General features: G+C 39.0%; 1 protein-coding gene across 4 annotated transcripts in view; it reads left to right on the forward strand.

The window, feature by feature from the left end:
• The first annotated feature begins 744 nt into the window (after nucleotides 1-744).
• The window catches only part of LARP1 (La ribonucleoprotein 1, translational regulator), a 105820-nt gene continuing 93688 nt past the window's right edge, over nucleotides 745-12876 (forward strand). For 2 of the 4 annotated variants that reach the window (XM_039335770.1, XM_039335772.1), the window contains exon 1: nucleotides 811-1512. In XM_039335770.1, the coding sequence (XP_039191704.1) occupies nucleotides 1026-1512 (487 nt within the window). In that variant the 5' untranslated portion in view covers nucleotides 811-1025. Of the gene's footprint in view, nucleotides 1513-2438; nucleotides 2873-12876 lie in introns of those variants that run through there. The other 2 variants (XM_039335773.1, XM_039335775.1) reach the window with 2 other exon arrangements.

The following is a 12876-nucleotide window of genomic DNA, read 5'->3' on the forward strand; positions in this document are numbered from 1 at the left end:
TCCATGTTGGCAAAGGAGTGAGACAAGGCTTTATATAAAGGCAATGCACCACAGGAGCTAAAATGTTGGATTACAAACTGGAAAAGCCAGCTTCCAACAATGAACTGTGAATGTTACCACGTTTGTGTCAATCACAACATCTGTTTAAGTTACTTTACTAATGAAGAATCGGCACCTACTTGATGCTTATTCAAGCAGACAAACAACCCGATTCAAACAGATTAAATTAATTAAAGAAAATGGAGGTATCTCACCCTTACAACACGATGTCTGTCCATTAAGAGCCTTACATGAAACTTCCGGGAAGAGCGAAGTTACCTTTAACAATAACACATTCAGTGGAACTTACTTTCAAGTTAACAGGTTTATTCAGTCGCGAATTTATCCTGATCTTGGTTATTGGGGAAAAAATATCATTGATTACAGTTCAGAACAGAAGGAAAATTAGTTCTTCTGGGGACAACAGGCCCACAATCTTCCGAGCAGTTAAACAGGAACGCGGGGTGCCTCCACGAGAAAATCGCGCTTCACCCAGGCCCTTCGGCGTGAGGCTAGGCGCTCTCCCAAGCTCTGCCCCTTTAAGAAGCGTCTCTTCTCGCTAAATTGCATCAGGCACGCGCGCGGCCTCCGAGCCCGGGCCCACGGCCTTTCTCCCTCCTCCTTCGAGGCGCGCTCGCTGCCGAGACGAGCGTGCACGCTCTCAGCTTTTCTAAGGCGGAGCTGGGCTGAGGGGCGCGCGCTCTCGCTGGCCAGTCGCGTGGTCTCCTTCTCCATATTGCTGCGGCGGCATCAGAGGAGACGGGGGAGGGGGGACGTCGGGGTTGGGTTTCCAGGGTGGGGGGAGGAAGCCGGTGGCTCGACCCCCCCCTCGCTTTGGGTGCAGACTTACCTGAGCACAGAATAGCGGAGGAAAAAGGAGGGATAGGACTGGGTTCGGGAAAGGGAGTCGGCAAAGTTTGGGGCGGGCGCGTGTTGTCCGGGAGAGCCTGGAGGCGGGCGAACGAGGCGGCTCTGCGGGGGTGCAGATGGCTACCCAGGTGGAAGCTCTACTGCCCGCCAACCCGCTCCTGCCTGCCGAGGAACACGGGCTGGTTATCAAGAAGCCTCAAGAGAAGGGCGAGCACCTCATGCACCAAGGAGAGAAGGCCAACGCCGATGAGGACAAGGGGGGCGGCCCCGACAGCTGCAGCAAGGAAGAAGGCGGCGGCGGCGGCAACGTGGGAGACCATCTGCGCCGAAACGGGGCCCTGCTGAAGCCCCCCAGCATCAAACAACAGAAGGAGGACAGCAACCATCAGGAAAAGGAGAACCTGCTGCACCAAAGGAGCGGCTGCATAGAGTCAAACCGGCTGCCCGGAGAAGCCAGCAGCAGCAGTAGTGGCGGCGAGGAGGGCGGCGAGCAGGGAGGAGTTGGCCGCAAGGAATTCATCGAGGCCCCTCCACCCAAGGTGAACCCTTGGACTAAGAACGCCCCGGTGGCGTTAGTCACTCTCAACGGACAGTCCCCTCCAGGTGGGTAGGTAGGATGAGTCCTTTGGCGGCTGAGGTTGGCGGGGCGGGGGTGGGTTGTGGGGTGATCGGCTTATTCTGATACGGCAACCGGGAGCCAGTCATTCGAGGTGGGGAGTCCTCCCTCTGCAATATGGTGACATGCTCTCCCCCCCTTAATAGAACTCCACCCTGTCTTTGTCCATGTACGCCCACCCGGTGCTACTTCACCCGGCACTCGGTGAGCCTCTTGGCAAAAACTGATTTCGGGGGGGGGAGGGCTAATGGAGGTCGATGAGAGCGTGCTACGGGGCATTCAAAACCAAGCATGAGATATCTTTAGACCTTGATCGCTGCAAAACGCGCCCGGTGAACTGTTCCCCGCCCCCAGCAAACCCTTCTCCCTGACCGCACGCTTGATAGGAATTTGCTTTTCCCTTGTAAAGTTACGGCCGGGGGTGTATTGGATTCGTCTATATATTCACTTCCTTCCAGTTCACAGGCGAACTCTCGGTATTGCGATATGTCGGATTGTAAATGTTTAATGAGCTTGAGCGGGAGACCCCACGCCGCTTCCTTTCCTAAATAGGCCTAGCAGAATAGCGCGGTGCTGGGTGAAGTCTAAGAATATCTGGCGATGAATGTAACGCCGTCTAAAGTAGACATGCCCGAAGTCTTTGGTCTCAGCGTGAATGGAGAAGGGAGGGGGAAAAGGGAAAAAACTAAGGGGTGGTAACTGGAGCCATCCTTTATCCTGGGCACCGAGGACTTTAAACGCGTGCTGGTGTGTGTGTGTGTAAAAAATCCTTGAATTGGGAATGGGGTGGGAAGAAGCGACGAGCTACCGACAGCTGAGCCTCCTTTGAAACGGAGGAGGGCATCCAAAGCGCGTGTAGTGGAGGAGGGCAGACCCGAGTGCTGACTTAAGCGAGGCCAAGGCGGCAGCGGCGGCGGCGGGTCATGCGGCTCAACCAGGGCGGGGCACTGGGAAAAGTGCTGCATTTCGAAGGTTCCATGGCGTTGTTGCGGCGTTGTAGGCCCCAGCGCAAAACGTGCCCCTGGCGACGGTTTGAGCGTTCCGTCGCCCAACGCCTCGCCGCCCAATGGCTAGGCGTGTGTGTGTGTCGCCCATTCGGCGTTTCCTCCCTTTCCCAGCATTCCACTGCAGTAAAGGCAACGTGGTTTTCTTTGGGTGCGAGCATGTGATTTTCCCGAACTCGCTCCGAAGCCTTGCTTTTGGACTCCCTTTCCGGCCGTGTCGTAGCACGTCTGTTTTTAGCTTGGGCTCTGGGGAGAGATTCTTATAAGGCCCCTTCGCGTAGTAGTCGCGACAGTGAAGCCTACGCCTAGGACGGAAGGCAGAAAAATAGGCCTCTCTGCACCTGTATGATTACTGTAATGTATTGTCATTTATTTGCGAAAAGGGCACTTCCCCTCACGCCTAACTTGGTGCACGCTGATGGTGCAAGAAGGTCCCTAAAGTATGTGGGGCAAAGGTCTTTCAAATGTCCACGTGTGCTTATTCCTTTCTACTGTAGTTATATTGAGTGCAGATGGGCTTTTCTGTTGTAGTGGTAGGCATTTGGGCCTTCAGTTTAATAGCTGAAATGTGATCTAACATTTATCCTGGGAGGAGACTGAAAAAAGGAAAATCGTTCATTTCCTTAACTAAATTGACTTTGGGGATGACAACTTTGTCTCCCTGGTGTGATGTAAATATATAGCATTAACAAAATTAAAAACAGTACTGCATAGTTGGACAAAAGCTATGGAAAGCTATGTGGTACATTTTCTTTGCAAACATATGGTTTTGAGTGAGATAAAAGATTTAATGTAACTATAGGTTGGTACTTACGAATTTGAAATCTGATCTTTTCAGCTTTTTGAGTAGAGAGTAAAAGACTAGCAGACAAATAATTTGGAGTAAATGTCAAGCCCTCATGGTTGTTAAAATAGCTTTTGAATATTGACTATTGTTTATTGATGAATGTATGCATATGTAGTCTAACATGAATTATTCAGTTTCATTAATATATAGATTGCGTACCATCTGGTTGGAAAAGTGCTTTCTTTCTCCCTCAAATTGGGGAAAATACATTTACATTTTATAACATAACAGCATAGTGTTAAAGTGGCTTTAAAATTACAGGAATCAGTGTACTTAAGTGTTTTATCTGATACAGTAAAACTGGAAGACATGTATTAGTGCTGAGGGAGTTTAATCTGTTCAATAGAGAGACCCAGGTTCAGGTCGACTTTAAGCCATAGAAATTAGATAATTCACCCTCAGTTCCACTTACCTCATAGGGTTGCTCTTTGGGGGAATAAAATGGAAATAATCTCCACAATAAGTTTTTGTAGCTTTTGGAGGAAAGGCAGAATATCAAGCAAACAAAGACTGCTCTGTAACCTGTTTACACGAACACAGATAGGTAGGTAGGCAGACAGGCATGTTGAGCAACTCATGTAAATCTTGGCTTTAATTGGGAATTATTTGTTTTACTTTTATCTCTCCTTTATTTTTTTTCTTAAGTCAGCCTAAATGTTCCTGTCTGTTTTCCCCACAACAACCATGTAAGGTGAGTTGGCCTAAAGAGAGTAATGGCCCAAAGTCATTCAGTTGGTTTTCGCTCCTAAGAAAGGACTAGAATTCATAGTCTTCTGATTTTTAACTCAGCATCTTAGTTCCTACAACAAATATTTAAGTTCTTTGTGGGCATTTTTGTTGAAATGTACATGTTGCTGATTATGAGAGCGCATATTTAAACCAAAGTGCAGTACTATTTATTGATAAACACTTTTCCTCTTTTTTCTATGCTAGGTTCTTTGGGATTCTAGAAGCAATATCAGAAGAAATTTTGTTTCAAGATATTTTTTAGATTTGATTAGGTTCAAACTTTTAAACTCGTGAAGGGTGATTCATAATGGAAACCTGTTCTATCATCACTGCTGTTGCCAGTTCATGTACCCATGGATAGTTACGGCAACACACTTTCCTTATTCCGTTCCTTCTTTGTCTCATACAGAGTACTCCCAATACAACTAATTTAACAATAGAGAGAAAAGAAACATGGGTGTGCTCATACATTCCCGGATTGGATTAAGCAATTGGAGATTACCAGCATGGATTAAATGGATTGAATTGATATAGTTAACCAGAACATTTTTTCTTTTTTAAAGCTTGCTGCGTTATGCTATTTATTAGCCAAAGATGTACATGGGCAAATGTGATAGGAACATTTATATTTGTGTGATACTCAACATCTGTCTCTACAGCATTGAAAACCAAAAGTGCTTTACTGTTTACGAGTTTATTCTTAAACTACAAATGTGTGTGTTACAAGAAAGCATATAATACTGAAGTTTTACTTTATATGATAAATGTTTACCAAAGTGGATTGTTGATAAAAGGGGGCATCCAGTCAGAGCCAATCTGATATCAGAGCTAAATCAGATATCTATTGTTGAGGTACAATGTTCTAATAGAATACTGGACTGAAAGTATTGGAAGTGATGATAGAGATCTCCTAGGTCCATTCCTCTGTCCAGGCAGGATTCTGTTACTGCAGCATCTGACAGATGGCCATCAAGCTTTTATTTAAATACCTGCTGTGAAGTTACCTCCTGAGGCAGTTTGTTTTCTGTTGAAATTAAGAAATTAAAATATGATACAGTAGATGTTTATTCAGTGTCTTTCAGAAGATCTGAAGTCACCTAAGGGGGAAAATTATCTTGAGATTTATTTGATAATCTACTCCTAATGCCTTCACTAACTGCATTTATACCAGTGTATATAAAAACAACTTAATTTTTCACTATATGTTACAGCAGTCTTTCATCAAGGCCCTGCTTAATTTCAACAACATTGTTGCTTCATTCTCAAGCTATGCCTTGGTTTAAGTGTCATATACTAAGCTTATGATTCTTTGACAAGGGGTGTCAATATTGTATGGATTCAGCCAATTAAAGAAACTGACTAAATATAATGCATGTACTCAGCCTATCTCCTAGTAAAATAAAACCAAATCAAGGTTTGATGCATGTTTTTTTTAATATTTCCCCCCTGGTGCTTTATTCAGTATAGCTCTTCTTAAATTTAATGTCGCCTGTTAATACAAAACTAAAATAAATTTAGAAATTAATGAATACTAGGAAAGAATGAGTTTCCTAAAAGCCAGTATGATATAGTAGTCAAAGTATTTAACTTAGAAGTGGATTAGAAGCCAGATTCAGGTCCCATTCAGTTAATTGTTCACTGACAGATATTAAGTTCCTCTCTACCTTGACCTAAAATAGGTTGCATAGCTGTTGTGAAAATAATACAGATAGTCCTTGACTTATGACCACAATTGACCCCAAAATTTTCATTGCTAAACGAGACATTTGTTAAGCTAATTGTTCCCCATTTTACAATATTTTTTGCCATAGTTGTTAAGCGAATCACTGCAGTTGTTAGGTGAATCATGTAGTTTTTCATTGACTGGCTTCCCCCATTGACTTGGTTTGTCGGAAGCCAGCTGGGAAGGTTAAAAGTGGTGATCACATGACTCCGGGACACTGCAACTGTCATGAATACACACGAGTTGCCAAGTGCCTGAAGTTTGGCAAGGGCCGTAAGTGTGAAAATAGGTCACGGGACACTTTTTTCAGTGCAGTTGTAACTTTGAATAGTCACTAAATATATGGTTGTTAAGTTGAGGACCTGGATTGGAGCTGGAGGGTGGGAAGGGAAATTTTGTAGGATATCTGTTGTAATCGGAGAAAGGTTGGATATGAATATAATGGACATCTGTTTTGTTTTTTGGGTTGTTTGTTTTTTTACTTCTGAAGCTTGATTTTTTTTTTTTCTGGTACCACAGCACAATCTCCAATACCTTTGCAGTATCACAATACAGTTACACCTGACCAAAGTTACATTAACAGATATTTGGCAATCAATTCCATTGTCTGAATAAGTAAGATTAGGGTGCATAATTTATAGTGCAAATACTGAAAGAGAGGTGGGTATCTCTGACAGGCCTGCACTAGAATATCCTTTGCTTTGTGTTACCTTTAAGGGAAATGTTAGATTAGGGCCCCCATAAAATATGAAAAAAATAGATTTCTTCAATACAGGTTAATTGTGCCAATTGTTAAAATATCCTTCATGCGCTGTTTTAAAAGTAGTCCTCAACTTACGATGGTTCATTCAATGATGTTTGATGTTACAATAATGCTGAAAAAAGTGACTTAGGATGTTCTTGCATTGATGACTGTTGCAGTATCTCTGTGGTCACATGATCAATTTTTGGGCACATGGCAATAGGCATATCTTTATGATGACTACAGATTCCCAAGGTTCTATTATTGCCATTTATGACCTTCCTAGAGATCTTCCCACAAGCAAAGTCAATGAGAAGCCAGATTTGCTTAATGACAATGGCAAAAAAGATTGTGAAATTGCATGCAACTTAATGGCTGCATCACTTAGCAACAGAAGTTCTGGTCCAAATTGTTATAAATCAAGAACTACCTGTACAACATTGACAAGATTTTGGGAAGTTAGGCCATATCTTGTCAAGTTAAATCTTAAACATTGCTGTTCTGCAAAATAACTTTTTGTGTAATTTAATTCTACAAAAGATTATGTGCAATATTTGGGATACTGTTCTTGAAAGGAATCATTAGTTCACCTGGTAATATGTGGCACTGGATGTATGAGTCTGTAATACTTGCTTAATCAGTTAGATATTAATTTTAAGATCTCATTGTTCTAATATTGTTTTTCATCATGAAGAATATTATGGTACAATTATCGCTGAAAAGAAGCTAGGCTTTTTAATACTTATAAAGCTCCAGGAGCTGAATACCTTTCCCCCCCTCAGTAGTTTTATAGGATAAAGTTCTCTTTCATAAGATGTGCACAGTGTTTCAATTTGCCTGAGTCTGTTTGCTATGATTATGCAACAGAAAAATGAGAATTGAAGAATAGTTGATAGTCCTTATTGCTCTCTGAGCTTGGTTAGCCTTGCACTGATAATGTTACCTAGTTTGGGTAATGAAATGTCTGCAAGAAAACAACCAAGAAGGAGAAAACATATCTTTTCACTGTTAGGTTGCTGTTTATGAGCTATTTGTATCTGTTGTTGCTGGGGTTAGTTTTATTCACTGCTGTTTGTGCAGTAAGGATGTTTATTACATTTAATTCCTTTTAAGGAATCATATTTAGGCTAGTTTTTCTGCAAGCTAGGTGATAAATATAATTTAGCATGTACTACTACAGCTACTTAGAACAGAAAGTGGGGGAATGAGGTTGTTTCAAATTCCCATTGTTTTGATGATGGAACACTGAAAATATTTTGAATTATGTTTTGCTGGAAGAGAACCCTTTTGGAATGTTCTGATTGAGGGTTTTGTTCCAAGTTTAAAACTATAATCATTTCCCCCTCTTCATACTTGTTAACTGCAGTTTCATTTACTTTTAGTACAAAAAGGATGATGCTTCCAAAAAAAGAGTTTTATATTATTGTCTTTTTAATTCATCGTTGTCCAAGCAAACAGTTTTTGACTTAAGGGAGATAATATCTGGAGTGATTCACATAGAGTTTTTTTATATGTTGCTTTTGTGCGAAGGCTTTTGAGGTATGTAACAAACTGATAAAACCTGTTTTACATTTTTCTTAATTCTTGTTTTATTAAATATAAAAGTATGTGTTTAAATTATTGAGTAACATTTAGTCTTCTGGAATATATGAGTAATAATATATAATAAGTCTCATATTTTAAATACTTCCCTAATTAATCCATGAAATGCTTATATAACTATTCTAATTTAAGCTTAATTTATTTGAAATGATTTTTTTATGCAATCAACAGAAAGAATCAAATTGCTTAATATTTGACACAAATAAATTCAGAATCAAATGTCATTTCCCTTCCACTTTTCCCTTAACTTTCAGATTAATTTTAGATATTTTCTTTGTGCATGAAAAATAAAGTAATATTGGATGAAAACATTAATAAGATATTGTTTGGGTTTCTTTTGTATTTTTTTCAAATTATACAAAATTTCTTAACTTAAATACACCCTTCTATTTCTGTTGTGTTCTTTATTTTGTTTTTGTAGTAAAACTGCCTTAACATTTGTATGCCAAGTTAAAATGCATATAAAAAGGAGAGAATGTGATTGCAGCTGATATATTGAAGTTGTGATTCTTATAAAAGAAAAGGCTTTAAGGACCTTCCATGTTTTCAGGAAGGATTTGAAGACTGCATAGCTGTTCTGATGACTGATTTTAAGAATTAAAAGGAAACAATAGGTAGTTGTAGAGAACTAGATATATTTGGTAAAGTTGCAGGTATAAACAATTGGGTATAAGAAGAATATGCTACGCTGGAATACTCAGTTTACTGTAGCATGATAAATTAGTTCATTCTTACTGTCAAACTGTCATTTTTATAAAAGTCTTCAATCTGCAATCTTCCTTTTAGTAACTGAAGCTAAAACAGCCCTGGAAAAATGTGGCTTAATGACCACAGTAGCATCCCTGTGGTCACATAATCAAAATTTGGAAACTTGGCAACAGAGATATATTGGGCAGTTGCAGTGTCTCATGGTCATGTGATCACTTCTGGGACCTTCTGGCAGTCAATGGGGAAGCCAGATTCACTTAACAACTGTGTTACTAATTTAACAAACTCATTTGGTAAAGAGCATCCATGTAAAATTGAAATGATGATGATGAAGAAGAAGATTGTTATTCTGTCTTCAATTTTATTTTTCCCTGCTAGTTAACACTGGAAAAAAACCTTTCTTATTCTGTAGCAGTTTATTGGCTGATTTGTAATGAATATGCTTAAAGGTACTTTAAATCAGAAGACATTTTTTATTTAGTAATGCCTAACATTATAATGTTAATAAATAAAGCCAGGCATACATAATGCATTTTCTTGAGGTAGAAAATTAGTTTAGATCACTAAAGGGTTTTGGGGAAATCAATATTTAGCATGTTTAGTATAGTATTTTAGTTTTCAGTTTTTTTTTCTGAAAACCTCTTAAACATTCCCTCTGGGTTTTCAAATTCCTGGAAAGTTTATACTTGGATATTTTATTAAACTAAAGATCAGAAGAAGGGACAGAACTTGCATTTTTATATTAAAGATGGAAATAAAGCATTCCCACCACTAGCGCACTGCTTGGGTTTAGGTATTCAGTGCAAGAGAGATTTTTGTCAACCTTTTTTGAACATCTTTTTGTTTTGCATAGAATTCAGTATTGCCTATGACCATGAAATCCACTTTTTAAATATAAAACTGGACTAGCTGCAGTTGAAAGGTTCATAATTGTGGATGCCACTCATTTTGTCTTCTCAAACTGGTTGCTAATTGGATTGTTGTATAGTATGTGGTAACTTGCAGATTTTATAAATTAAAAGGTTACACACAAAATGTTCCCATACAAAACAGTTTGGAGTGGTTTCAACTAGAAGTGAAATGAATGTTTTGTTTCAGATACAGACCAGAACACAATTGTTCTGAGAAAAAGTGTTTGTCTGTAGAAGAGCAGGAGAAAGGCAAATACATTGATGGTGATGGCAGTTGAAAAGAGGGAGGGAAGGGAAAAGAAGGTGCTTGGAAGATTGGTGAGAAACGCAGACTGGTGAAACCTGGAATATCTAAAGCATCCCTCTTCTCCCACACTGGAACCAATATTAAATGGCTCAGCAGAAATCCACTGTAAGATGGTTTGTTTAGAATTAAACCAATACATTTTCTGTTTCATGCAGAAACTGAAAATTGATTATGCTAATTGTTTTGATTCTACGTCTCCGTGCTGAGAAAAGGCGTTCAGGTAAGACAACGCCCTTTTGATCTGGTAGAATGGAAATGGCTGAAGATGCTAAATGAAGGGATTGGTGTCTAACAGCAATTGACTTTCTTAGCTTTCTGTGAAAAATTGGATATGTGATATGGCAAAATGAATGAGTAGAATCTGTTTTTTGCGTAGTTTATGAAATGTAAATCATTTCAGTTTATTCTGACTAGATATTTTGTTTTTCCACTTATCCACGTCATGGTCACAGATAAAGTATTGTTACAGTTTAAAACTTCAGGAGATCATCAGACTGTATCTTTGGTCTCATTATTTATATGAATTACTTTTGTAAGGTGGGATGACTCTAAGAGTAGAATAAAAACAGAATTGAAAAACAGTTGAGTCAAGAAAAGAACAACATTTATCTTGCACAAACAATAATCTCAAGGAACCCTCCACTCTCTAGTCCAAGACTTGGAGAAAACCAGGTCTTCAGGGCTCATTGGAAACAAGGCATGTTAGGGTCATTCGAATCTCTGGGGGAATGCTGTTTGGTTGTCACTGCTTATATGATAATGTTTTATCTATTCATGTGGTTTCAGACATGTTTCTTTGAAAGCTCAATACAAACAACGTTTATAGATTTTACATAAAATTTTATATATGCAAGATGAGTTCAAATATATCAACTCATGGCATGCTTAACTGTAAACCCTCAGGTCTGTTTCTTCACACCTCACTCTAAGCATAAGCCATATTACTAAGCACATGTTTTGAGTTCATACATGACACTAAGTCAAAGTCAGGACTTCTGGTAGAGGCGTGGCAACTAAACATGTATCCACTGAAAGTGAAGATAACGATATCAAAACCCAAAGAACTTAAGTAGACCATTTCTTTGAAACCTCTCGAGACAAGAAAAGGATGGGAGATCATTAATATGTGCTCCAGATGACTGCTCTTCATGAGGAGATTGCAGTACAGTGGTCTCCTGTGGATTTCAGTGCTGGGAGATGAGATTAATAACCAAACAACAGTGGAGCCCTTTAAAGGACACTAAATTTGCTAGCCTTACTTTTAATATTTTTGGAAATGTATTAATGCTATTAGAGGTTTTTGAAATGACAAGTTTGAAAAGCTACCTGCTAAATCTATCTTCATTTCTGAATAAAGGAACAATTAATTACAGGGACTTAAAATTAATTAAAGGGGTTTAAAGAATTCAAAAAGTGGCAAAGAGCTAAATAAAATTTTCAACCAAGAAAGTTGTAGAAGGCTCAGACAAATTTGGAATTTTGAAACTTTTACTGTAAGGTGGGTGTCAAACTGCCAGCCCGTGGGCCGGATGCGACATTCCGAAAGCATGCCCATCCCATGTCCGGCAATGGAAAAATAGTCGTGATATGTTGCGACACATCAAATGACGTTGTGAGTTTGACACCCCTGCTATAAGATTTTGGAGCTAAAAACATAAAATGGCTTTTCATGGGAACCAGAATTATTTTGTCTGCTGTATGTCCTAACAGTTTAGAGACTGTGATTTCAGTAGGACCCTACAAGGGACTAAAATCCAGGGTAAAAAAAAAAAAGCCTTTAGTTTTGATTAGAATTTGGATGTATGACATATGCAAAACATTGCAACATTTGAAATACTAAAGATCTTGGAAGAATGGAGCCAGAAATTAGTTGCCCTTATAAGAACAGTGTCTTCTGCTTCTATGGATTGACTAATTGCCCTTACAAGAACAGCGTCTTCTGCTTCTATGGATATCTGCTTCTATGGATTGACACTGTTTTAAAGGATGTTATGAAGAAATGACAGAGGTGAAACAAAACTTGCTTGATGCAGAAAAAGTGGAATTAGAAACATTGGATTAAAATATGGATCATAAGACAGATGGTATTTAAAGTAGAAATAGAAGTAACAGGCCAAGAGAATGATTTGAATGGAACTTTTTTCTGGATATGCAAAAAAACCTGGCTGAAGTTATAAAAATTAAAGCGGAAATGCAAGTGATAAATCAAAAGATAATATGTAATGTTTTTATTGGATTTACAAAAGAGTCTTGTTAAAGGCTTGAAATCTATGCAAAGGACAAAAAGAATTTAAGGGATATTTTACAACAATATTTGAACTAAAGATTAAGGTTTTCAGAGATAAACAGAAGGAATATAAAGATGGCTTATTTGATGAAGGTTAAAATAAGATGTTTTTATGAAATTCTAGGAATCCTTTACAGACTAGCTGACACCAGGATTGAAAAATTAATGTCCTTTGGATTTTCTCATATATAGGGATAGATTATGGGAAGAAGAGAGATTTGTTGGTAGTCTTGAAGAGCTCCCAAACTTGTTTATGACTAAAACATGTTGGGTTTGGTTTCTGCTTACATATGACTGATTCAATATAGTTGAGTATAATTTTTGTAACACTGTATTGAGAAACCATGCTTTATGTTTTGTGCATGTTTCTAGAAAATTGGTTGACCCTGAAACATTGCAACCATCATAAATATGAATCAATTGCCAAGTATCTGAATGTAAATCACATGACCCTGAAGATGCTATAATGGTCATAAGTAAGTTTTCAGTGC

This window comes from Crotalus tigris, unplaced genomic scaffold (genome assembly GCF_016545835.1).
Source record: "Crotalus tigris isolate CLP2741 ecotype Arizona unplaced genomic scaffold, ASM1654583v1 scf7180000017658.5313226, whole genome shotgun sequence".
Taxonomy (NCBI): Eukaryota; Metazoa; Chordata; class Lepidosauria; order Squamata; family Viperidae; genus Crotalus; species Crotalus tigris.